Source organism: Staurois parvus, unplaced genomic scaffold (genome assembly GCF_062004578.1).
Source record: "Staurois parvus isolate SC_StPar_1 unplaced genomic scaffold, SC_StPar_1.0 ptg000001l, whole genome shotgun sequence".
Classification (NCBI taxonomy): Eukaryota; Metazoa; Chordata; class Amphibia; order Anura; family Ranidae; genus Staurois; species Staurois parvus.
Genome location: NW_028317797.1, coordinates 6,555,171 through 6,583,021, shown reverse-complemented (window position 1 = coordinate 6,583,021; position 27,851 = coordinate 6,555,171). Strand labels below are relative to the sequence as shown.

Genomic DNA, 27,851 nt, shown 5'->3' with positions numbered 1-27,851 from the left:
GCGTATTCCACATTTTCACAGCTGTCACTGTGAAGAAACCTTTCCGTGTTTGGAGATTAAATTTCTTTTCTTCCAGACGTAAAGAGTGCCCCCTTGTCCTCTGTGATGACCTCAGGGTGAATAACTCTACACAGAGTTCACTATATGAACCACTGATGTATTTATACACATTGATCTTATCCCCCCTTAATCTCCTCTTCTCAAGAGAATAAATTCAGTTCCTCTAATCTTTCCTCATAGCAGATCTCCTCCATGCCCCGTATCAGTTTAGTTGCCCTTCTCTATACTTTCTCAATGTACAAATGTAAAAGCATGAGTCGGCGGCACCTACGCATGAAAATATTGATTGAGATACACGTATTACATATCGCTGTGCATGCCGGAGTGAGAGCAACAATTCTAGCTCCAGACCTCCCACGTAACGCTAAACTGATGACCTATAGGGGGACATTGAAAACGTTGCGTATAGAAAATATAGGGTACAGAAGTTTGTCGCCGTTTCACGGGTGCACAAAAATGTAAGGTTTGGCATCTATGTACTCGGTGCAACATCGTCTTTTAGATTTTACCATAAAATTGGGTCATTTATTGCATTTGTGTACCCTAAAATTAACTTTAGTGTGTTTTTCACTGAAATTTGGGGTTTCCTAGACCTTTAATATTGTGTTCCATGAAAATTTGGAACTACCACTATTTTATGTAGGGGGTAGGGGTCTCCAAACTTTCTAAACAAAGGGCTGGTTTAATGTCCTTCAGACTTTAGGAGGGCCGGAGTGAGTAGAAAATGTCCCAGGGTCAGTAGGAGTAAAAAAAAAAAAATTACATAGTGTTTGTATCAGTGGAAAGAGGAATAGTGTCCAGTCATTGGTATTAGTGGAATGAATAGTGCCCCAGCATTGGTATCAATGGGAGGAATAGTGCCCCACCATTGGTATTAGATGGAGGAACAGTGCCCCACCATTGGTATTAGATGGAGGAACAGTGCCCCATCATTAGTGTCAGTGGGATGAATAGTGCCCCATCATTAGTGTCAGTGGGATGAATAGTGCCCCATCATTGGTGTCAGTGGGATGAATAGTGCCCCATCATTGGTGTCAGTGGGATGAATAGTGCCCCATCATTGGTGTCAGTGGGAGGAATAGTACCCCATAATTGGTATCAGAGAAAGATATAGTGCCCCATCCTTGGTATTATTAGGAGGAATAGTACCTCATTGTTTATATCAGTGAGAGCAATTGTGCCCCATCATTGGTGTCAGTGGAAAGAAAAATGCCCCATAGTTGGTGCCAGTGGAAAATATGGTGCCTCCTTGTTGATATCAGAGGGAGGAATAGTAACCCGAGGGCTGGATAGAGGCAAGCAAAGGGCCACATTAGGCCCATGGACCACAGTTTGGAGACCACTGCTATAGGGTGTCTGCTTTCAAAAAATATATAATGTTTTCGGGGTTTTATGTAATCTTCAGGTCTAAAATTATTTTGTAAACGTGTGCAAAAAACACAAAAACAGCTCTAGCAGAAAAAGGGCTAAGCAATACACTTTCAAGTTTGAAAAAAATAATGATTTATCCACAATCTCAGAATATTAGAATATTGTGAAAAGGTGCAATATTCTACGCTCAAAGTGTCCCACTCTAATCAGCTAATTAAGCCATAACACCTGCAAAGGGTTCCTGAGCCTTTAAATGGTCTCTCTGGTTCAGTAGGAATCACAATCATGGGAAAAACTGCTGACCTGACAGTTGTGCAGAAAACCATCATTGATACCCTCCATAAGGAGGGAAAGCCTCAAAAGGTAATTGCAAAAAAAGGTGGATGTTCCCAAAGTACTGTATCAAAGCACATTAATAGAAAGTTATGTGGAAGAGAAAAGTGTGGAAGAAAAAAGATGCACAAGCAGCAGGGATGACCGCAGCCTGGAGAGGATTGTCAGGAAAAGGCCATTCAAAAGTGTTGGGGACTTTCACAAGGAGTGGACTGAGGCTGGAGTCAGTGCATCAAGAGCCACCACACACAGACGGATCCTGGACATGGGCTTCAAATGTATTCCTCTCGTCAAGCTGCTCCTGAACAACAAACAACGTCAGAAGTGTCTTACCTGGGCTAAAGAAAAACAGACCTGGTCTGTTGCTCAGTGGTCCAAAGTCCTTTTTTCTGATGAGAGCAACTTTTGCATCTCATTCGGAAACCAAGGACCCAGAGTATGGCGGAAGAATGGAGAGGCACACACTGCAAGATGCTTGAAGTCCGGTGTGAAGTTTCCACAGTCTGTGTTGATTTGGGGAGCCATGTCATCTGCTAGTGTTGGTCCACTGTGCTTCATTAAGTCCAGGGTCAACTCAGTCGTCAACCAGGAGATTTTGAAGCACTTCATGCTTCCTTCTGCAGACGAGCTTTATGGGGATGCTGACTTCATTTTCCAGCAGGACTTGGCACCTGCCCACACTGCCGAAAGCACCAAAACCTGGTTCAATGACCGTGTGGTTACTGTGCTTGATTGGCCTAGCAAACTCTCCTGACCTGAACCCCATAGAGAATCTATGGGGCATTGGCAAGAGAAAGATGAGAGACATGAGACTGAACAATGTAGAAGAGCTGAAGGCTGCTATTGAAGCATCCTGGTCTTCCAGAACACCTCAGCAGTGCCACAGGCTGATAGCTTCCATGCCACGCCGCATTGAGGCAGTAATTGCTGCAAAAGGGGCCCAAACCAAGTACTGAGTACATATGCATGCTTATACTTTTCAGAGGTCCGATATTGTTCTATATACAATCCTTGTTTTATTGATTGCATGTAATATTCTAATTTTCTGAGATTGTGGATTTGGGGTTTTCATGAGCTGTAAGCCATAATCATCACAATTATGACAAATCACGGCTTGAGCTATCTTGCTTTGCATGTAATGAGTCTATTTCATATATTAGTTTCACCTTTTAAGTTGCATTACTGAAATAAATGAACTTTTGCACAATATTCTAATTTTTCACCTGTATGTACGCCTATGGGTATAAGCTTTTTATTAATGCAGGGTCCGTTGTTAATGTTAATACTAATTTTATCATTTTTATAATTTTATTATCTAATTGCAAATGCGATTTTACTTGTTTATTCTGTTAGCATCATAAGGTTAAGCATTGGTTGCTGTGGTCCCACCTCGGCCGCTTTTATAAGAGCCCCTTTAAGGATTCTTGGGAGGATCTTATTAGCACTATATATAAAGCTTTGGGTGCTGTGGGTGGGCGTGACTTGACAAATGAAGCCATGCCTCCAAAACGCATCATCATAGCAACCACGTTGAAATTCCTTCAGCTCTCCCTCTCCGATCAGTGAGATGTAAATACTGAGCATGCTCCAGTGGGTCTGGGCACATGCACAGTAGTGGCAGCACACTCTGCCTAGCCGCTGCGTGAACCAGGGAGCTGTCAGCATACAAGATCACTGTTCAAGTTATACCATCAGCACAGAGAGGAGCTGAGCAAGATTAATACGATTTAGAAGTGCCTCATCTGTTACTGTACCATGCGAGTACAAATGATTTTTATCTTAATAAATGGAATTACATTAGGGCAGTTGTACGCTCTCTGTCCTTTTGTCTTGTTATCCAGATCTTCTGATATCCTGTGGAGATATTGGAGAGCTGCAATACTTATCCCTGTACTCCTTGCACTACAATTCCCAGCCAGCCTGAGGTTCTGATAGAAGCAAACAGTTATTGTCACTATTGCGCTGGTTTTCTATAATTTTTAATAACTCTTTAGAACTCGTCTCATGCAGTCTGTGTCTAAACTTTTATTAATATTATTCCAATAATATAATAAAAAGGATTAAAAGCTGAAGAAAGGAGGAGGGCTGAAGGCTAAAGTCAGGGGCAGGACACATATTAGGTTCTTCCTTAGGGCAAAATTTGCAGCCGATGAAACGTCATAAAAAGTGATACTGAATGAAGTGGGAATGTACAGCCAGAAAACGTCACCTACACTAAGCAGTGAGTGACAGAGTCCAGCCAATATTGTGAAGGGGAAGGTCTTGGGTCTACGTGCTGCCTAATCAATGGACCGCACAATAAGATTAGAGTATCATGAACAGAGTTGAGGAAACATGCAGAGGAAAAAACATCTTCATACCGGGTTTCCCATCATAGTATAGGACTTTCCAGAGCCAGTCTGTCCATAGGCAAAGACACAGGCGTTGTACCCTTCAAATGCTGACTTGAGAACTTCGCTGCCAAGATCCTTAAAAACCTGAATAAAAGAGATTTTTGATTATCAAAATGAAGTATCTACCACGACTTAATGATGATCAACTAATCGCACATAACTTCCTTAGTAATGATTAACTAAGATATGGCAAGCTTACTGAAGCCTACCCTTTATAAAGCGGCTTCATGGACAGATCATAACAAGAGAAAGGAAGATAATGCAACTCAACAGCTTAAAGTACAACTAAACGCAATTTTTTTTTCTAGTTTTGGATAGAGTGGAGAGGGATTAGAACCCCTGTACAGTTTTTAATGTTGTCTTTGTCTCCGTTAAGAAGATTCACCCCCACTGTACAGCATATCCTAGTGACTGCTATCACCAAAAGTGAAAAATTCCCTCATTTTTAGTGGTCACCAGAACAGCAATAGAGGAAAAATCTTCTAAAAATGGGGACACTAATTATGGTGACCCCGGTGGAGACAAGGATTTCCTCCCACTTCCTGTTGTGGCTAGAGAAATTCCAAAGGGAACATCAGATGATTTAAAGCTAAACAGTGGGATAAGCAAATATTGTCTAAACAAAGACATGCATAGTCTTCTTGATGTCCCTTGTGTATTTCTTCCAGATCTGTGCAGTAATCCAGTTTACAATTTTGCCTCTGTGCAAGAGGATTTTGTAATAAAGACCTGTGGCTTCTGCTCTCTCTCCTTGTGCAAGGTGACTGGTCTTGTCTCTGCCCCTCCTGTAGTTTTCTACAGGCAGCTTGTAGTGGGTGGGCTTGCTGAGTTTCCCCCACAGTTCTGCTCTCTGCACAGGCTATGTACAGCAGAGTGATGATGTCACTGCTACTTTACAAGGTGATACCTCGGTATGTAAATGCAAAAGCAAGGAAATAATCGTCACCTGTCCTGCGAGATCCTCTGAGTTTAAAAAAAATGGTCTTCCTGAAGGATCTTCAGTATCTGGCACATTTTAGGGTGTGTCATATGCCTGATCCCCTTTGCACTCTGTAGTACCTTCTGACAGGCCCTACAACACAACTGTATGCTGTAATGATGCAGGAACTGGTAACCTTAAAAAGCTTCAGATGACACCAACATCCAACACGACCAGGGGTGGTGAATGTAGATTATCTTGTCTAAGCAGAGATGTTTGGTGGGGCATATTCTCATATTATAACACCAGCATTGTGATAGCAAATGTTTGCCATCAATCACATGTTCAGTCACCATACCTGTAACAATCCACTACCATGATAAATCTATGGGTTGTTTGATCAGGTGAGGGTCTGGGTTGATCCTTCTGGTGTATCACCAGCGGGATAACTTCCTCTGCTGATGTGATTTGTAAGTGCAATGACATTATCTAATGTTGAACTATATTTTTGGATACACGGTTTATTATCCTTATATCATGGTATTTTAGTATGCACCACTATTACAGTTTTGTGTTCATCTTCTGCTCACGAAGAAGCGGAATAACAATGTAAAACATGTCAAGCTTTATGTTTATGGATGTTGGCACTCCTTGTTAAACATGCTAACCAGATAATAGCTATCATATGCCTGTAACTAGGGTATTATAAGCCTCACTCTTTATAGTGTGTGACCACTGCCCTATCGACATAAGGGTGCAAGACGCTACTTTGAGTTGTATTTTAATTTAGTTTTAATATGTTCAGAAATAAAGATTGTACGTTAAGAAAAAGGTTTTGTTGTGGTATCCATAAATTCCATGGACTGCGGTCCATAGATACGCTTTAATTACTTTGTGACTAAGGCCACTTTCCACCAAATACCATAACGTTAAAGGAAACCTGTGCAGAGATAAAAATGGAAGAAGCCATTGCTGATCACCTTCTGAAAATGTTAGTCTAGCTGCCTCTGCCTCCACTGGTTTCTGAGTTTTTGATCTGGAACAAGTATGCCCCAAGGAAGTCAGAACTTCTGATCAACATTTTAGGTCAGACCACTCAAATTGTGATGCCACCACAATCACAATGGGCTCTGGCAGTACAGTGGATATAAAAAGTCTACACACCCCTGTTAAAATATCAAGTTTCTGTGATGTAAAAAAATAATACAAAGACAAATCATTTCAGAACTTTGTCCACCTTTAATGTGACCTATAAATTGTACAACTCAGTTGAACAACAAACGGAAATCTTTTAGGTGGAGGGAAGTAAAAATAAAACCCTAAAATAATAGGGTTGCATAAGTGTGCACACCCTTAAACTAATAAATACTTTGTTGAAGCACCTTTTGATTTTATCACGGCACTCAGTCTTTTTGGGTATGAGTCTATCAGCATGGCACATCTTGACTTGCCAATATTTGCCAACTCTTCCTTGCAAAAACACTCAAAATCTGTCAGATTGCAAAGGCATCTCTAGTGCACATCCCTCTTCAGATCACCCCACAGATTTTCGATCGGATTCAGGTCTGGGCTCCGGCTGGGCCATTCCAAAACTTTAATCTTTTTCTAGTGAAGCCATTCCTTAGTTTATTTGGATGTATGCTTTGGGTCGTTGTCATGCTTAAAGATGATGTTCCGCTTCGTGTTCAGATTTCTAGCAGAAGCCTGAAGGTTTTGTGCCGCTATTGAATGGTATTTGGAACTGTTAATTCCCTCTACCTTGACTAAGGCCCCAGTTGCAGCTGAAGAAAAACAGCCCCAAAGCATGATGCTGCCACCACCATGCTTCATTGTGGGTATGGTGTTCTTTTTGGTGATGTGCAGTATTGTTTTTGTGCCAAACAAATGTCTTTTGGAATTATGGCCAAAAAGTTCAACCTTGGTTTCATCAGACCATAACACATTTTCCCACATTCTTTTGGGAGACTTCAGATGTGTTATTGCAAAATTTAGCCGGGCTTGGATGTTTTTCTTTGTAAGAAAAGGCTTCTGTCTTGCCACTCTACCTCATAGCCCAGACATATGAAGACTAAGGGAGATTGTTGTCACATGTACCACACAGCAAGAACTTGTCAGATATTCCTGAAGCTCCTTTAAAGTTGCTGTAGGCCTCTTGGCAGCCTCACAGACCAGTTTTCTTCTCGTCTTTTCATCAATTTTGGAGGGAGGTCCAGTTCTTGGTAATGTCACTGTTGCGCCATATTTTCTCCACTTGATTATGACTGTCTTCACTTTGTTCCATGGAATATCTAATGGCTTGGAAATTCTTTTGTACCCTTCTCCTGACTGATACCTTTTTAACAATGAGATCCCTCTGATGCTTTGGAAACTATTTGCGGACCATTGCTTTTGCTGTAAGATGCAACTAAGAAAATGTCAGGAAAGACCTACTAGAACAGCTGAACTTTATTTGGGGTTAATCAGAGACACTTTAACTACTTGCCTACCGGGCACTTATACCCCCTTCCTGCCCAGGCCAATTTTCAGCTTTCAGTGCTGTCGCACTTTGAATTGCACGGTCATGCAACACTGTACCCAAACAAAAGTTGTATAATTTTTTTGGTGGGATTTATTTTTTTAATTTTGCTAAACAAATTTTGCTAAACAAACTAAAAAAGACTGAAAATTTTGGAAAAAAAAGTTTCTTAGTTTCTGTTATAAAATGTTGTAAATAAGTAATTTTTTTCCTTCACTGATGTGTGCTAATGAGGCTGCGGTGATGGGCACTGATAGGCGGCACTGATGGGCATCACTTGTGGGCATTGACAGGCATTCCTGATGGGCACTGAAAGGCAGCACTCATATATGGCACTGATGGACGCTGACTGGCACTAATTGGTGGCACTGAAAGGCAGATCTGATGGACACTGATATGTGGCATTGATAGGCAATTACAGATGGCATTGATGGGCCTAAACTGATTATCAGGGCACTGATCATCAGTGCCCATGTCCCCTCTGAGGGATGCAGATTACCAACTCTCCTCACCGATAATCGGCATTTCCTATTTACATGTGATCAGCAGTGATTGGACACAGCTGATCACGACAGAGCCCACATCATCAGCTCTTTATTCTGATTAGTGATCCGCTGTGTCCCAGGAACACAGCACACCAGCAATTGCTGTGGCGCGCTTGCGCAGTTAGAGCGGGAGGGCGTCTTATGACGTCCTCCCAGAACGAGAGAACCGCCGCCCGCCCATCATTTCCTTCTATGGCGGGCGGGAGGCGGTTAAATGACGGCAGGTATGTACTGACTCCTATTTAACATGATTGTGAAAGAGATTGCTTAATTCTGAACACAGCTGCATCCCCAATTATAAGAGGGTGTGCACACTTATGCAACCACATTATGTTAGTTTTTTATGTTTACTTCCCCCTAAAAGATTTCAGTTTGTTTTTAATTGAGTTGTACAGTTTATACGTTGCATTAAAAATGTGGAAAAAGTTCTGAAATTATTTTATCTTTGTCTAATTTTTTTACATCACAAAAACCTGACATTTTAACAGGGTTGTGTAGACACGGCATATTCACCATGTAACATTTGATAGACTCATGTACTTGCTGTGCAAGATGTGCTGGGTCGTACAATGGTCCTTCCCTTTGAACCATGCATTATTGGAAACCTTGCTCAATAAAGAATTAAATAAATTGTATGTATGTATGTATGTATGTATGTATGTATGTATGTATGTATGAAGCAACTGAATCAGGACAGAAAGGTAAATCAGCATTTTTTAGGAGAGGTTGGTTTAAAACCAAATCCCACTAATCGCTCGCATTTTTTTTCAATAAGCCCATTAGAATTTTGCATAGGGCTTTTAGAAAACCAGCTCTGAATTCATATAAATACACAAAACACTTTTAAAGAAAGACAAGGTTTGACATTCAGAAATTATACTGCAAGAATTTCCATCCTTACTGAATAACTCTAAATATATGTGAAACTCACCCCAAAAGGAAAGTGAAATATAAATGCCATTTATTCAGTTTTCCAGATTTCTCTATAATTTTAAGGTCATAAGCACATCAAACTCCCTTTAAAACCCAAGCTATTCCGAACAATAACAGCATTCTCTGAGCAGCTAGAAAATGCTGTAAGTTTGCTGTGAATACAAAGCAGCTCCCCCCTCCACCAACACAATCACATTTTAACAGGTTTAAAATCCCATTGCACATCAGTACGACGTGAGGCAAAACACGATTGTAAAAAATACAGAGAATTTATGTAAAGTGAACAATTATGGGCCGATTCTTGGAAATGCGTACCCATTCTTGAGATATGTAGTTTGCATTTTTCGGGTCCGCTGAGAAGTAGGAGAAGTCGTAGGTAAATGTTTTGGTCCGTTCTCGCCCAGAGTCCCCAGTTATCCCATCCGGCAACTGTGCAAAAACAAAAAATATTCCTGGTTAGGAAAACATATTCTTGTTATGTCAATATACAGAGCATCCCAAAGCAGCCTTCACACTAAGCTACTGCAAGTAGGTTACCTTTCCCAGGATTTTCAGAAAACCAGTTTATTTGGTTGTAAATATTATCTTTATGTTTAGGATATTCACATCTATCCATTTTTTGGCTCCCCAACTCAGCATCCTACTGTTTAGGATTACTGGCTGTGGTCTACTTCTAAGTCTTCTCACTTCCTTAGGGCTCTTTCACGCGGTTCAGTTTTTTTTTTATGCGCTTTTGGTGTTTAATCTCTTGGGGCCGGAAACTCCCGGCCCTTTAAGGGGTTTTTGATGCCGGGAGGTGGAGTAGGGTTTAGGGTCATGTGACCTCCGTGCCTGGCTGTCACATGATCGTAAAGCTCCCGATCGCAAGCAGTGATTGAGACCTCTCCATGAGGCGCCGGGGGAACTCTCGGCACATCCTTTGTTTATATCAGGTACGCAAATATGCGGACCCTCAGCGCCAAGGCCCAGCCACCGAGAAGGCTGCATATTTGCGTGAGCTTGGTGCCAAGGAGTTAAAAGTCATAACAAAAATGCCTTTAAATCCTATCAAACTCTTCACACCAATATGCCACAGGTGCAGTGTATTTTTAAAAGTCCTGCATGCTGTGTCAGTGCATGTTTAAAAAGAACACCAAAAATGCACTAAAATGAATGGAAAATGCATAAAATATATGCATTTTTGGTGTGCTTTTTAAGTCACATACCCATGTTTTCACAGGAGTCAGGAACCCAGAAAAAACACACCAAAAAGCGCATATGCATTTTTTCAGAGGAGCAGTGTGAAAGGGCCCTAAAATCCCAAATAAAAAGTTTCACTTTTAGGCCTCTTGCACACAGCTATAATAATTTACCAATTTTTATATTCAGGATCTTGTTGACTGAAAGATAAAATGTTTCATAAAGACCTCGCGCATACAAGCATGTAAAATGTGCATATGCATGTACATGCATAAAAAAAATATTCTTCATCCTCTTCTAATTACCAGCGTAAATTACTGCACTCGGAACGTAAAACTTTCTATTTTTATTTAACAGTTCTCTACTCATCATATCCTATATACTGTATCATTAATCCTTATGCAGCTGTGTGCATTGTTCTGTAGACAACAATGCACCTGTGTTCAGATCAGTAAAAAATGTGGCATTTTTACTCCCTTGTGAAAAAGGTCTAAAGCCTCTTGCACACTGCTGCCTAAATACTCAGCATTTTCAGGCATACCATTAATACGATCGTAAATGCAGACCATTGTTTTCAATGTGACTGTACACACAGATGCATAAATATGTGCTGTATACAGGCGAGTTAATTAAAAAAAAAAAAAAAAAAAAAAAAAATCGAAGCTGCCGGTTAGTATATTATGTGTATATGCACGTACAATACAACCCTAAAAATATTCCATTCTGGAAGGTAAAATTTATTTTAGGAACCTGCGCGGGTATGCGCAAAAGCGCCTCAAAGTTTGGCCAGGAATACTGATGTTCAAATGTCAGTACTGCGTGCAAGTACCCTAAATCAGCAAAGTATATTCTAGATGTATCAAAACCAAAGCTAATCAATGTTTTTCTGTTTCTTTTCTTAAGAAAGTAGCCTTTCCCCTGCCAGCAAGGGCAGAGTGAGACCCTTGCCATCTTTGTTGAAGCAGTGGTCTCTCTGTAAAGGTCCAACACGCCCTCTGTTGAATCCTGGCTCTAGCTGCAACTCAGCAGGGGGGGAATTCAGACCTCAGTGACTAATGCATCATCTAGCAAGGCACACATTGGCACTTCATATACAGCTTAATCACTTCCCTTACTGCTTGTTCCCACCCTGTATCTCCAGACTACAAGCTTGTATAGGAAGGGCCATCTCCTTTATTGTTCCTCGTTGTTCCAACATTTTGCTAAGCAAATGTACTTGTCTTTGGCACATTTTATGTATTGCATTGCATGTACTAGCTTCCCTTGTTCTATCCATTGCTTTGTACAGGGAGATGATGGTGCTATATAAATAGTGCTGTCTCTCTATTACACTAAAGTTTTCTAAAGTACCAATAAATAATAAAATATGCATAAATATGAGAAAAAAAAATACCAGCAAATGTGCATATTATTATTTCATGCATGTAATGCTTTTATATTTGTCAAGATATCAATCAAGCAAAAGTTACTGAACAAAATCAGATGCAAATCAAATGGACTCTCATTTAGCAAAGCATATTTTGCCAAATCTATGCATGCCAAAAAGAAAAAAAAAAAAAACCACACAAGATCTTATGTCACTTTAATGCCCCTCTTCCCAGCAGCACATACTGCCCTTTCCTTCATTCCCTGCCACTCCGTTAATTTGCTGAAATCAAGGAAACAAGCACTAGGTACGCTCCAAGTTGCTCTATTGGAGAACACAGGATTGAGAACTCTTTTCTTGCCCCATGCAACATCTATGAGCAAAATCACCAAACACCAACACTGGCAAATGAATGTCACATGTTCTCTATTCCAAGATGAATGAGGCATTTCCTTCACTCACAGAAGAACAGAGCAGCAGAGGAATGAAGAGAAGGTGAGTCTATGCTGCTGGGGGGGAGGGGGGGGGAGGCATTAAAGCAACCAATTGCTTTGCTCTGCAAGGGTAAATCACAGGTTTGCTTTAAAGTGGTTATAAACCTCAGACATTAAATATGAACAAAGCATATCCCTCTATAGTGCGTACTTGTCTCAATTTGGAGCAGGGTTTCTCAATCTGGGTGCCATGGCACCCCAGGGTGCTGCCTGAGGTCCTCAGGGTTGCTGTGGAATCGTGCTTGAAAACGCTGTCAGATCCAACCTAACTCCCACTCTGATGAATAATATAAGAGCAAGCGCTCGGTTGGCACAGTACAATGCAAAGCAATGGCAGGGGAAGGCAGCTTTCTGAATCCTGAGCTCTTCGCCTTCCCCTACAGAACAGTAACCAGCCAGCACCACCCACAGCTGTGTGGGTAGCAATGGAAGAACGGCCTGACCCAAGGCTCTGGTAAGTGGAAAGCAGGGTGTAGAGGGGACCAACAGGGAGGGTGGAGGTTAGCTTGTAGCATTTAGCAGGGATAGTGGTGTACATAGGAGTGACAACAGGAGGTTTTGTGGTATGGAGGTGAGCAGAGAGTGCAACGTGGAAGTGAGCAGAGAGGGGTTTGGGGCGTGGAGGTGAGCAGAGAGGGGTTTGGGGCGTGGAGGTGAGCAGAGAGGGGTTTGGGGTGTGGAGGTGAGTAGAAAGGGTTTAGGGGTGTGAATGAGAGCAGAGAGGGGTTGGGAGTGTGGAGGTGAGAAGAGAGGGGTTGGGCTGTGGAGGTGAGCAGAAAGGGGGTTTTGGGGTGTGGAGGTGAGAAGAGAGTGGTTGGGAGTGTGGAGGTGAGAAGAGAGGGGTTGGGAGTGTGGAGGTGAGAAGAGAGGGGTTGAGGGTGTGGAGGTGAGAAGAGAGGGGGTTTTGGGGTGTGGAGGTGAGAAGAGAGGGGTTGGGGGTGTGGAGGTGAGAAGAGAGGGGTTGGGAGTGTGGAGGTGAGAAGAGAGGGGTTGGAAGTGTGGAGGTGAGAAAAGAGGGGTTGGAAGTGTGGAGGTGAGAAGAGAGGGGTTGGGAGTGTAGAGAAGAGAGGGGTTGTGAGTGTGGAGGTGAGAAGAGAGGGGTTAGGAGTGTGGAGGTGAGAAGAGAGGGGTTGGGGTGTGGAAGTGAGAAGAGAGGGGTTGGGGGTGTGGAGGTGAGCAGAGAGGGAGTTTTTGGGTGTGCAGGTGAGCAGAGGGGGGTTTGGGGTAGAGAGGAGAGCAGATAGGGGGTGTGGAGGTGAGCATAGAGGGGGGTTTGGGGTGTGGAGGGCACAGAGGGAGTTTTGTGGTGTGGAGGTGAGAAGAGAGGGGTTGGGGGGGTGGAGGTGAGCAAAGATGAAGTTTTGGGATATGAAGGTGAGCAGAGAGGGGGGTTTGGGGTACCAAGGTGAGTAGAGAGGGGGGTTTGGGGTACCAAGGTGAGAAGAGAGGGGGGTCTGGGGTACCAAGGTGACAAGAGAGGGGGGTTGCAGTACAGAGGTGAGCAGAAGGGGTGTGGGGTGCAGAGATTAGCAGGGGGATGGGGTCCAAAGGTGGGTAGGGGGGGATTGCGGTGCAGAGGTTAGCAGAGAAGGGAACATACAGTATGATTTTGCAGCCCATTCATTTGAGTGCAATCTGGTGCCTTAAAAACACACTGCATTTGCGATCTGTGTTTGGGATGCCATTAACAATGCATTGGCGCCTACATGCAAATCACAAGGGCACTGCAACCACCTGCAGTGCAGGAAATGAACGTGGAGCAATCCTGTCCCATACCACTTTCTGGTGTGAACTGGCCCTAGTCCCAAACCATTTTTTTTTTTTTAAATAGCACCACACCAAAAACACACTGCAATTGCTAATGCATGAAGGTAACATTAGGAATTAATCACACTCTTGTACGTCTGCTAAAGAGCAGTGCATTTGTGTGCGTGTTGGGAATGCAAGCAATTTTGCGCACATTCCCCGACGTGCAGTAGTTTGAACCAAGCCTTAACTAGGGTGCCTCAAGAATGAAAATAATTTTCAAGGCGCCTTGACTGGAAGAAGGTAGAGAAACACTGATCTAGAGCGCCAAGTATCATATCTGTCTATAAAAGTGGCAATTGAGCGCTGGGAACAATAATATCAAGCTTCTAGCATAAACCTCTAAGACCCAGTATAAGAAATATAAAATATGTATGCAGCGCTAAAAAAAATATAAAATCAGGTGAAGAATCAAATAAATCAGAAATTGCACAATATCATAATACAGCAACTCAGTCCATACATAGTGGTAAAGCAAAGTGATTATGTGCATCTTCCTGGCATTTCAAGTCCAGAGCACCAGGAGCAGGTCTTAATTGCTCCACGCGCAGATAATGCGCTATCTGGTTAGTGCAATGTTTGTACACTCTCAAGAGCACAAGAGTCACGGTTATCCTTCTATTACGGATTTATGAACACTTGCACATAATCACTTTGCTTTACCACTATGTATGGACTGAGTTGCTGTATTATGATATTGTGCAATTTCTGATTTATTTGATTCTTCACCTGATTTTATATTTTTTTTAGCGCTGCATACATATTTTATATATCATATCTGTCTGCTGCTTCATTCCTCTGCTATGAGCATGAGTCACGTCTGACAGGTTTTCCTGTTACCAAGAGAAAAATAGTGACAGGGGAGGGACCTCCAGCAGATCGACAGCCCCAGCTCTGTTCCTGTGTGCTGTGTGGAGGAAGAGGTGTGTCTCTTCCCTCCAATCCATTCTCAGCTCTCCTCACTGAGTTTTGCAGAGTGCAAGATCAGCTCCCCACCCCCTTCTTTCTGAACTCTCAGACAAGCTTTATAAATTCAGAACTTTGAACGCATGTAGTGAAAAGAAGACTACAGATAAACAGGTACAACTTATATAGGGGGAGTTGTTTCATCTCTGTGCATCACCCGAGGCTAGTCACTTCACTGGGTATATGCAAGGATTTACAAACACTTTAAAACTATTCTTTAACTCAACACACAGCCCAGTGCTTACGCAACCCAAGAAATGGAAGTTATCAGGTCAAAAATGTGATTCTTCCTTTACACCACTTATGCAGGCCATAGATGGGTCGAAAATCGGCCGATTTTTCGGCCGAAAATAAAATCGGCCGATTTTCGGATCGTTAGTGGGCGATTTGGTCGGCCGATTTTCGGTATTTTGGCCGTTTTTTTTTTTCGGTAAAGTTGGAAAAAAATCTGCGCATGAGCAGTGACCTGCAAGAGGAAGACAAAAAGAAGAAAAAGAAGAGGAAGAGGATGAAGAAGAGGATGAAGAAGAAGAGGATGAGGATGAAGAAGAAGAGGATGAGGATGAAGAAGAAGAGGATGAGGATGAAGAAGAAGAGGATGAGGATGAAGAAGAAGAAGAAGAGGATGATGAAGAAGAAGAGGATGATGATGATGAGGATGAAGAAGAGGATGAGGATGAAGAAGAGGATGAGGATGAAGAAGAGGATGAGGATGAAGAAGAGGATGAGGATGAAGAAGAAGAAGAGGAGGAGGATGAGGATGAAGAAGAAGAAGAGGATGAGGATGAGGATGAGGAAGAAGAAGAAGAGGATGAGGATGAAGAAGAGGATGAGGATGAGGAAGAAGAAGATGAGGATGAGGATGAAGAAGAAGAAGAGGAAGAAGAAGAGGATGAGGATGAAGAAGAAGAGGATGAGGATGAAGAAGAAGAAGAAGAGGATGAGGATGAAGAAGAGGATGAGGATGAAGAAGAGGATGAGGATGAAAAAGAAGAAGAGGATGAGGATGAAGAAGAAGAGGATGAGGATGAAGAAGAGGATGAGGATGAAGAAGAAGAAGAAGAAGAAGAGGATGAGGATGAAGAAGAAGAAGAAGAAGTAGGATGAAAATAAGAATAATTCCAGTCCAGCAAAAAGTATCTCTGCAGAGAGCTCCGCTATTTCTGACAGTTCTCCGACAGTTCCTTGACATTTACAGCGGTTGAAACATTGTATCTATTTGTTTCCGAATAAAAACATCTGTATCCTAAATGGAAATAAATAGATACAATGTTTCAACCGCTGTAAATGTCAAGGAACTGTCAGAAATAGCAGAGCTATTTGTCTTCAGGGACACTTTTTGCTGGCTGTAGAAGGGATGAAAATCGGCCGATTTTTTTTTACCATTGATGGCAACGTCGGCCGCTTGAACGACCGAATTTTCGTTTTTTAAAAGAAAAATCTGCCGTTTTTCTCCCCATCTATGGCCTGCATTACCTTGACATATACAGTTGTGTCCAAAATTATTCAACCCCCAATGCTGTAAAGGGGTTTAGGGACTATAGTGTACATTTGGAATTGTATTCAGAATCAAATCCTACAAGGACGTTGTAACTACCCAAATGCAACTAAAATGACATCAATTGTTTATGTAATACAGTAGTAAATGGTTCTTATGTGGTTTCTTCATTGCCACAATTATTCAACCCCTTAAAGACTACCACTCTGAAGAACAGAGGTTCATACAGGTGCTTTCCATCAGGTATTGAAAACACCTGTGGATGTCACCGAGCAGCAATCAAGCATAATAAGCACCAATTAGGCAGCTTTAAAATGACTGTGATACTCAGCTCCTTCTAGACATTTACTGGTGTGGTTACAAACATGGTGAAGGCAAGAGAATGGTCCAGGAAGACAAGAGAAGAGGTGATTTCTCTTCACAGGAAGGGCAATGGCTATAAGAAGATTGCAAAGATGTTAAACATACCAAGAGACACCTTAGGAAGCATCATTCGCAAATTCAAGGCAAAGGGCACTGTTGAAACGCTACCTGGTCGTGGCAGAAAGAAGATGCTGACTTCGACTGCTGTGCGCTACCTGAAGCGTAGAGTGGAGAGAAGTCCCCGTGTGACTGCTGAGGAACTGAGAAAAGATTTGTCAGATGTGGGTACAGAAGTTTCAGCCCAGACAATAAGACGCACACTGCGTAATGAAGGCCTCCGTGCCAGAACTCCCAGGCGTACCCCCTTGCTGTCTCCAAAGAATAAGAAGAGTCGACTGCAGTATGCCAAAAGCCATGTGGACAAACCACAAAAGTTGTGGGATAGTGTTCTGTGGACTGATGAAACAAAATTAGAACTGTTTGGGCCCATGGATCAACGCTATGTTTGGAGGAGGAAGAACAAGGCCTATGATGAAAAGAACACCTTGCCTACTGTGAAGCATGGTGGAGGGTCAATCATGCTTTGGGGCTGTTTTGCTTCTGCAGGTACAGGGAAGCTTCAGCGTGTGCAAGGTACCATGAATTCTCTTCAGTACCAGGAGATATTGGATGGAAACGTGATGCAGTCCGTCACACACCTGAGGCTTGGGAGACGTTGGACCTTTCAACAGGACAATGATCCCAAGCATACCTCCAAGTCCACTAGAGCATGGTTGCAGAGGAAAGGCTGGAACATTTTGGAGTGGCCATCGCAGTCACCAGACTTAAATCCGATTGAGAACCTCTGGTGGGACTTAAAGAAAGCAGTTGCAGTGCGCAAGCCTAAGAATGTGACTGAACTGGAGGCCTTTGCCCATGAAGAATGGGCGAAGATACCCGTAGATCGCTGCAAGACACTTGTGTCAAGCTATGCTTCACGTTTAAAAGCTGTTATAACTGTAAAAGGATGCTGTACTAAGTACTAAGATTGAATGTCACTTGGGGGTTGAATAAAACTGATAATGCTGTGAGCACAGAAAAGACATTTGTGGTTATTTCATTATAACTGTTATGTTATATTTGTCTGACCTACAAGTGCCTCTTTAATGTAAATGTAAGCAAGATGACTGAATGATCAAAAGCAATGTCAAACTGGCCAAAACACTCAATTTCAGTGGGGGTTGAATAATTTTGGACACAACTGTACAACTTCTGTGCTGCACTCACAGAACAAATCCAATTTAGAGTATGAATCATATGAGATGCATTTAGTAAGAACAAGATAATCAATCTGTAATTTCAGCTGCAATCAATAATGACCCAACCTTGAGAGACAGAACACAACCTACACAATCTTGTTCAAACAAAGCTCGCCTAACTTTAGCACTTTCAAAGCGCCACTACATACTGCTATGGAGCCAGCGTGTGCTCCAAATGGAGGAAGTCTACACGTTCCATCACATCGAACACGTCATCAAGAAATTTATTGGAAGATTATTGTAGGTGTGAGAGGCACCATACATGTGAGAGTATTGTGTTTTTATAGGTTAATGGGGGGTTTAAACAAAAAAAAAACGGTGGTACCCTGGTTTCTCTTTTAGAATTCCTTACAGAGCATAATATTTCCAGGAAAGTGATAAAGAAACATCAAATCAGTAACAAAGGTTATGAACCAATTGTGAGCACAGTGTCACCTTTCTTCTTCTCATATAGGGGTTCAATACTTACTGGTGAGTGTGGCGGCTGGAAGGCAGCAGTAGCAGTCAGAAAATTGCTTGCCAGAAGAATTGCACAGAGCACCATTAACTTTAAAAGGATAATTTCACCTTTTAAAAAATAAAAAAAAAGGTCAGTGTAATCTGTCTGCCATCATGCAATCAGTACATCGTATGGGCAGGCAGTTTCACACTGACAGGAAGAATCAATGAACTACCACGGCGCTCAACAGCACCGTGGTAGTCCATTGAGAACTACAAGCCAACATCTGAAAAGGGTGTCGGCACACGTGGTTGATGCATTCACAGAACTTTGTGAATGAATGACACAACCATGTGGGCAAAGCCCTGCACGGCCGCACGCTTTTCAGAAAGTGACAGCTGGTACGGAACCTCTCCCCGTTCTGCAGCCACACAGAGGGCTTGGATTGCACAGCAGCTGCAGGAGGGGGAACAGGTTACATGTTCCACCATAACATGGATGGAACATGTTCCCAAAGGTGAACTTATCCATTGAAGGTGACCCCGACTACCACACTGGGATTGCATCAGCTTCTCTGCATTGGGACTGTCACTGTTCAGCCTTCACACAGACATCTCTGCTCACCGCGCTGACAGGCTGTCAGGCAGTATCTCTCCCTGTAAACAGACAAAAGCCTGGACTCTCGTTCCTAGGAGGCCGTGCTGCCCATAGGATTGGTGAGTAGGCAGATGCCCAACCTCTGTCATCACTCTAGAGACACTGCCTGCAGACACCTTTACTCCTCAGTTACCAAGAGACCTTTGCTTTGAGCAGTACTGCAGCTTATCTGTTTAACTTCACTGAATGCATCCCTTGTGTGACGGAAGCGTAGGCAGGACAGAACACACAAAGAAGATGGGGAACACACAAAGCTTTATTGAACTCTGAAAGACACTCAATGAGGACAGTTCATGGCACTCCGCGACATGCGGCTTGTAGGGACACCCACGGTAAGCGGGCTCATGGGGACTCAACGGGACCTTGGCTGTGGTGTCTGGCCTCAACACAGGCGACTTGCAGACACTCAGCAGCAGGTAGCTTCCAGGGACCCTCAGCAACAGACGGCGGCCCTCACAGCGGCCAGCGTTTCAGGGGACAGCAGTGATCAGCAGGCAGGGGTCCTCACAGCGGTCAGCTTCTTCAAGGGCTCAGCAGTCAGTAGGCATGGGCCCTCACAGCAGTCAGCAGGCAGGGGATGTACCCCTGGACTGGGGTCTCGGGCAGCAGGCAGGCGATCTACCCCTGGACTGGGGTCTCGGGCAACAGGCCGGCCGTTTCCCCTCAGCTGGAGGGTCTCAGGTAGGGGCAGGCGGCCTCCCTTTAGCTCGGAGGTCTCAGGTAGCTGGCAGGCAGTTTCCCCTCAGCTTGAGGGTCTCAAGTAGGGGCAGGCCGTCTCCCCTTTGCTTGGGGGTCTCACCTTTGGTGAGGGGGCTCATGCAGAGCGCCAGCGGGGATGCCTGCGGAGGCCCGGTCCCAACCCGGACCTCCCACAACAGCAGTGGCCCCCAGGACAGCAGCAGGAGGTAAAGGCTGGCCGGGTCCCCTCTCCCCATCCCGCACAGCCTGGCCTCGGAGGCTGTGTGGGATGAGGACGCGGCAAGGGGGAGGAGGGGGGAGGGTGACAGCACACCGTGACATCTTGTGATAGAAATAATTAGTAACAGGTCCTCTTTATGGAAAGATATGGGGGTCAGTAAGCCCCCACATCTCTCCTACAATGTAAAGCATCAGATCAAAAACAGCATTGATCTAGTGCTTTAAGAAAAAAAATGGCCTTGTTTACAAGGTGATGGAACCAAGGGCATAGAGGCGAGAGGAGGCCATCTTTCCTTCACTAATCTCTATGCCCAGTGCCGGGATCAGTCGGTGATTTCTCAGGTAAGGCTGAGAACTACTGAGCGGTGGGCGGTGATGGCAGCATAGTTCAGCGACAAGGGGCAGCGGGGTTATTTTTGGCACCTGTATCAGTGCTTTTTTTTTTATATCGACCAACGGCCGATAGGGGTGTTTGCAGACAAAATATTTCGGCCACCGAAATTTCGGTGCACCCCTATTCTTCACTACTGAAATATGTCTGAACCCAGAGTGTCAGAAAGCTTGCAAAGTCAGGGCAACCACTAGGGCCAGGCATTATTAAGGGGCCCCTGTAAAGGTAGCGTTACATGAATTTTTTTACACTACAGCACTTTATGTAATATACTAGCACTTTATATAGAATTGCTTACATTGGTAACTGGGTAATTGCAGGCCTATTTTGCATTTATTGTCTATTTGCATTTATTGTCACATAGGCCTGTGGCCAAGACGAAGGTCACTCACATAATAGTTTCAACAAATAATTAACTTTCAATTAGTTGTATGCATCATTTCAGAACTTTGCTTTCTCTACCATTTGCGGATTAAGGACACAAGCTTTCTTCTGTATATTGTTCTGGACTTTACAGAAGAAGACTGACCACATTTTTCACAAACTGAAGATAGATAATCCCCCTTTTTTGCTTTTTGGTACAGTTCACTGCTTCAGGTCCAAAGATGAAATGGCCAAATAGCCTATCATGTGTCAGTGTAAAGACCAATTCACAGCACAGGGCTCGCTCTATAATTATTTCTATCATCCAAGGCAAACAAGAGAGAGCAGGTATAGATATACCAATACAGAAGCTATTCTCCAATTACAGTGACGAATGCTGTTGTAGCTGTCAAAAAGCAATGCACTTCACACCTAAAATGACAGAGTATAAAAGAAAAAACAAAAAACTGGCAAGCTGCTGTATACGTATCTACTCGAGTGATAATAAAAATTTGGTTGGTTTACATATTATTAAAGAGGTTCTAAAAGCAGAATGTTTTTTACCTTAAAATGGAACTTTGCTCTCTCAATCAACATGGACCATTTCTAATCCTTATGCTTGCTAGCATTAGTAAATACAGTAGATAGGAAAGTATATCATATTTACTTGTTTTAACCTTTTTTTTTGCATCCCTTCCATTACTTCCTGGCTTCCATGCCTAGGCACATGTCATACATCCCAGGAGTCTTCAAGAGGGGAGGGAGGGTTCTCAGCTCAGCCAATGCCTGAGCTAAATATAGATTCCAGGAAGTAACTGCTACATGAATCATCTGCTCTTAGTCAAGATGGCCACTGCCAGAAATGCCAGGGAGGTGTTTTTCAAAATGATTTCTCAACAAAATAAAGCATGGAGACATGGATTGATGGAGGAGTTTATTTTGAATATTGCAATTGGGGCCTCTCAGCAGGGGAGAGGAGCCAGGACTGCCGATGGGGGGCAGTTAATGAAAACACATTAAAAATACAACAGCAGTCACCTATGGGAGACCAAAAACTTAGATTTTAAAAAATCTAGACGCAAAAAAAAAATATATATATATATATATATATATATATATATATTGCAGCTTGTCAATCCTTAAGGCTGAACAACACAGTTTTCTAAAATGTGTTGGATTATATGGAGGTGCAAGTCACCTTGGGGATTTCTCTCTTTAACTTACAATTTAAATGTTTAAAGTGAAACTTTACCCATAGTAACTTATTGAAAATATTGTACTTTAGCAAGAAACATATATTCCACATTAATAATTATGCTACCAAAATTAGTGTGTGTTGTAAATTGCCCCCAGCATTGTTCATGTTTCTTCCTGCTGGAGGCTGCCATTTTGTTGAAGCCCAGAGCCCCTGACCAGCATTAAATTTTTAGGTTGTCAGGAGATCAACCTCTACAAATTGGGCACAATGCAGAAAAATAGAGAGCAACTGGGCATGTGCAGAGCAGGGTGAGACAGTGTATTACTGGACTAAAGTTCCACTTTAATGAGCGCTAGGAACATAGCTATTGCTAGAATTCCGGTGCTCCGGCACTGGACCTTCTGGTCTCAGCTCCGGTAGCTGCACGTAACCACTCTCCCCACCCCTCTTCTCCAATTGTCCAATCACAGAGTGCTTCATATTATGTGAATTCACAAAATACAAAGCCTTCTGTGAATGGGCAACAGAGGGACAGACAGGCCTGCTGCTGTGTGAGAAAGCAGCACCTCTCCTATCAAAGCCCGTGGAGTATAGCGACTCACTAAAACCGTTGATTGCAAATAAAAAAGATAAGTCCATTAGGGGCATGGTAGTAAATTCTTGTTTTATATTTTTACCTACAGGCAAGCCTATAATAAAGCTATATAATAATACAATAAATGAATATGTCCTAAACTTCCACCTTTTAGGAGATAATCTACAGAGCAGCAGCCAAGTGACATCGCTGACGCATGTGCTCTGAAGGAACAGCATACGCACGCCATTCCTTCAGAGCTGTGTTCCATGGCCGAAACTCCCAGGCGCATGTGCTGGAGTGACATCAGCGGCTCAGCCATTCGAGCAGCCGCAGCCCGGGAACCCAGAAGCAAGACAGTGTGAAAATGGAAGCCATGTCAGCAGTGACAGCGCGCCACTGCAGGGCTTTGCTCTAAGGCAAGTCTTTCATAATGTGCTAGTATGCAATGCATACTAACAAATTAGGATATCCACTTGCAGCAGGAAACTTTTATTTTTTTTGTTCAACGAGTTTACTATCACTTTAACCCATTGTAAGCCAGCACATTGCAGACATTGTCTCATTTCCTGGAGGTTAGCTGTAAATGTGGTAGTGGAATTAATTTTCTATTTTAGGGTTTTTTTCCCTTTATTTCCACCTGGTGCTGGGTCAGTTACCGCACTTCTCGACTTAGGGTGGCTATGCTCAATCCTCCACTGTGTCTCTGGAGGAGCAATGTAGCCAGCCTTGGTCAGCAGCACTGTCAACCTGTAGAGAGAGGAGAGTTAAACAGATGGCTAGACTTAAGTAGACTCTGCATAAGTGACTAATAAATTAAAGTTGAACTCCAACTGACACTTTGAAGCAGTTACAGCAACCGTTTTTATTCTCTTTTGGGACAAAGATTTTACATAAAAATAAAAACTGACCATTGTAACCACCCCGTCAGTGTTAAAGGATAGGTTCCACCTTTTAGATTAGAACAGGTCACATATTACACCAGCACCCCTGTTCCAGCACCCCTCACCCCTGCACAGACACGTCACTCATTCACAGGGATCTATGTATGAATAAACGGGCAACACAGTGGCTAAATGGTTAGCACTTCCGCCTGGCAGTACTAGGGTCGTTGGTTCGAATCCCAACCATGGCACCACCTGCCTGGAGTTTGCATGTTCTCCCTGTGCCTGCGTGGGTTTCCTCCGGGTACTCCGGTTTCCTTCCACACTCCAAAGATATGCTGGTAGGTAAATTAGACCCCGTCTAAATTGGCCCTAGTATGTATGAATGTGAGTTAGGGACCTTAGATTGTACACCCCTTGAGGGTTAGGGACTGATGTGAATGTACAATATATATGTAAAGCGCCACGTAAACTGACAGCGCTATAGAAGTACCTGAAATAAACTACATTTACCATCTGCCACTGTGGCATACAACTTGCAAATCGACTACGGATGCACTGATCAGCGTGCTCACAGTGCATTCACACTTCCTAATTCTTAATTGAAAGCCTGTACAAATGTGTAGGCAGGGAGCTGGAGGGAGAGTATGCAGGAGCTTGACATTGCTCCCATGATCCACTAATCGTGGGTGCAATGCTTTGCGGACTCCTGTAAACAAAATAGAATGCACAATTGTGCCCCTGCTAAAATCTATGTATTTTCTTTTTTTACTTACAGGTACTCCCAGCACTTCATTAAACTATTAATTGTAAATAAAAAGGATAACTCCATGAGGTGCATGCACCTCCTTGAACTTAACCCATAGTAAACCAGCACATTTTAGAAATTGTCTAAATTTCTGGAGTTTGGCTTTAAAAGTGGTGGCTTAGTTCCTTTTCTATTTTAGTCATTTTTTTCCTTTATTGCCACCTGGTGCTAAGCCAGTAATGCACTTCTTGTCTTAGGGTGTCTACGCTCAGTACTCCACTTAGCCTTTAAACTGGAGCTAAACTCTGAGGTTTACTTGTCCTTCAATGGTCCAACGTCCCTTATCGGCATCTACTACCTAGCATCTTCTAGGTGTCAGGCTGAGGCCATTCTCATTGGCCAGCACAGGAAGATGTCGCTCCTTTATTGCCACCTGGTGCTAAGCTAGTAATGCTTTTCTGGTCTTAGGGTGGCTACGCTCAATACTCCACTTAGCCTTTAAACTGGACCCAAACTCTGAGGTTTACCTGTCCTTCAATGGTCCAACGTCCCTCATCAGCATCTACTACCTAGCGTCTTCTAGGTGTCAGGCTGAGGCCATTCTCATTGACTGGTACAGGATGATGTCGCTCCTTTATTGCCACCTGGTGCTAAGCTAGTAATGCTTTTCTGGTCTTAGGGTGGCTACGCTCAATACTCCACTTAGCCTTTAAACTGGACCCAAACTCTGAGGTTTACCTGTCCTTCAATGGTCCAACGTCCCTCATCAGCATCTACTACCTAGCGTCTTCTAGGTGTCAGGCTGAGGCCATTCTCATTGACTGGTACAGGATGATGTCGCTCCTGCACATGTGCCGGAGTACAATCATCCTAGAACACAAGTAATGTACCAGAATGTAAACAGAGCTGCGCTTGCGCAGCTCAATGTACACTCCAATGAAGACTGTGAGCAGGCAGGTAGGTTTCTTTTGTTTCAGAAGGGGCACTGCATGTCTATTCTGCAATAAAGAGCCTGTCTGCCAGCTTGTAGCTTTTGAAAACGGGACTATAGTTCAGCTTTACAAGGTTTGTCTCAACTCACTAACTCTACCTGCTTCTGCTGCACAGCTTGGTCTGTTAAAAGAAGTTTGAAAATATCCAACTGACCAGATGACCAAGTGAAAATAAATGAAAACAAGCCTATAAAAGAAAACTAATGCAACCATCACATTTAAGGTTTGGTAAGCTGCAATATATAAAATGTTTCCTTTTGGGTTTATCTATGCTTTATTAATGGCGTCATTGTTGAGTGAAGAAGGGATCGAACAAAAGCTGAATCATAGTTTCTGATCTCCTGTATCCTCCTGTGTAGGATTAGCTCACAAAAAAAAAAAAAAAAAAAAAAAAGTGCTCATCTTCACAAAAACATCACCTGCAAAGATGAATGTAGGATTTGTCTGCAGAACAATGAACAATGACAAATGCACAGACACTTCCACTGTATCCATTATGAACAGGAATTTTAAGGTATTTCCAGTAAACTCCGTGAAACATTATAATAGCCCAGCGGAGGATGGAAAGCTTTGTGCTGGCAGCATGAGACGTTTTGTCTTGTCCATTACGTCTGAACCCAAGACCTCAAATCGGCAACGCTGTATATAGATTCCCAGTATACATTTACTATGGCTGTCTGGTGTAGGGTAACCTGAACTGCAATACACTTCCGCAGGCCATTATACGTGCTCATTAATTCCACCTTCCTTGAATATAATTATAATAAAAAAAAAGGCATACGGGCAGATTACAGAATAAATTTCTCTGCAGATGAAACCCTTGGGTGCCACTAAAAGTGCAGCATTCATCACAAATAAATATTGGATCGCACTTGCCTTCATATTGGTAATTGTTGTTTTCTTGCCTTCCATTTCAATAATAAATTTAGCCTCCAGATCCTTCTCCCTGAAGAACAAATAAAAGAATGTGTTAAGGCCGACAGCATCGTTTGTTCTCACAATGTTTGTGCATATAATCTCGGCGCACATTCATACAGACATTATACAAACTATGTTTAATATTCTCATACTGCAGCGTACACACAGAGGTAACATAACGGTGCAGAAAGGACACATCTGTTACTGGCAATGAGTCCATCCAGGATTGGAAGTACAGTACAGGCCCATTTAAAGGGATACACCTCCTTTACACACCAGAAAACAAAAGAAAAACCACGGAGGGTTACCATGAATACAAACTTGTTATTTAAAGCTAAACTCCAGGCAGATACAAAAGATTTAAAGTGTAACTCCACTTGTTGACAAAAAATAAATCCCCTCTGGGTGAAAAATGTACATTGCAGGGATTTTAACAAACATTCCTGCAGATTCCTACCTTTTGTCGCTCTAAAGCAGGGGTCTCCAAACTTTCTAAACAAAGGGCCGCTTTACTGTCCTTGAGAATTTAGGGGGGCCGGACAAGGGTCAGTAGGAATAGAAAATGTCCTGGCATCCAGTGGGTGTAAACAAAGCCCTATCTTTGACAATGGGAGGAACAGTGCCCCATCGTTGGTGTCACTGGGAGGAACAGTGCCCCATCGTTGGTGTCACTGGGAGGAACAGTGCCCCATCGTTGGTGTCACTGGGAGGAACAGTGCCCCATCGTTGGTGTAATTGGGAGGAATAGTTCCTCATTGCTGGTGTCAGTGGGAGGAATATTGGTCCATTGATGGAATCACTGGAAAGAGTTATGCCCAATTGTTGGTGTCAGTGGGAGGAATTATTCCCCAGTGTTGGTGTCATTGGCTACAATAGTGCGGGGCCAGATAAAGACAAGCAAAGGACCACATTCGGCCCCCGGGCCACAGTTTGGAGAACACTGCTTTAAATAAATAGCGGTTTCTGAATGGGAGCAAATGGTTCATTATAATCAGATGCACCTTCTGTGTTGTAACGAGGAAAGCTGCAGTGTCTGCATCCCTTTAGAACAAGGGTGGGCAATTAATTTTCCCAAGTGGGCACATGAGAAACTTGGACTGTTGCAGAGGGTCAACTTAATTCTGTTCCAAAGAAGGTTTGTAAGTAAGCATATAGAAAAGAAACACCTAGTGCTAGGAATAACCGGTACAACTGCTCATGAAATAGGTCTCTTTCAGATGGGCAGTTGGGGGGTGGCAGTCACACTAGCGAATGGGGCAGTTTGTGATTAGATGTGGGAGACCTAGTGGAGGTTCCTTGCAACTAGGTGTGGAAAGAAAGCCCCACTGAAAACAATGGGGGGTGGAAAGCCCGCCCCCCCCCCACACCCCCCGCAGCAGTTTGTGGTCATTTGCATGTAAATGCTCATTTAGTGAATACCTGTGAATGATCAGCATTGGAAGCAGTGGGGGAGATTTACAAAAATAGGGGGAAAACATAAGGAGACATTTTTATGTAGTTCACAGAAGATAGCCTGGAAGTCTGACACCATTGTTTAATATATCCGTGCACAGGACATTAACAGGACACTGCATTGCTGACAAGATAAGCAGATATTGGGGGGGGATTTACTAAAACTGGAGCACTCAGAATCTGGTGCAGCTGTACATGGTAGCCAATCAGCTTCTAACTTCAGCTTGTTCAATTAAGCTTGGACAAAGAAAAAAAAAATGGAAGCCGATTGATTTCTA

At 43.1% G+C, this 27,851-nt stretch overlaps 1 protein-coding gene across 2 annotated transcripts in view; it reads right to left on the bottom strand.

Moving 5' to 3' along the window:
• Positions 1-27,851, bottom strand: part of KIF16B (kinesin family member 16B) — a 273,891-nt gene that overhangs the window by 218,317 nt on the left and 27,723 nt on the right. For both annotated transcript variants that reach the window (XM_089691598.1, XM_089692251.1), the window contains exons 2-4: positions 26,080-26,149; positions 9,385-9,498; positions 4,125-4,241 (exon numbers count right to left, since the gene is read on the bottom strand). In XM_089691598.1, the coding sequence (XP_089547724.1) occupies positions 4,125-4,241; positions 9,385-9,498; positions 26,080-26,149 (301 nt within the window). The remainder of the gene's footprint in view (positions 1-4,124; positions 4,242-9,384; positions 9,499-26,079; positions 26,150-27,851) is intronic.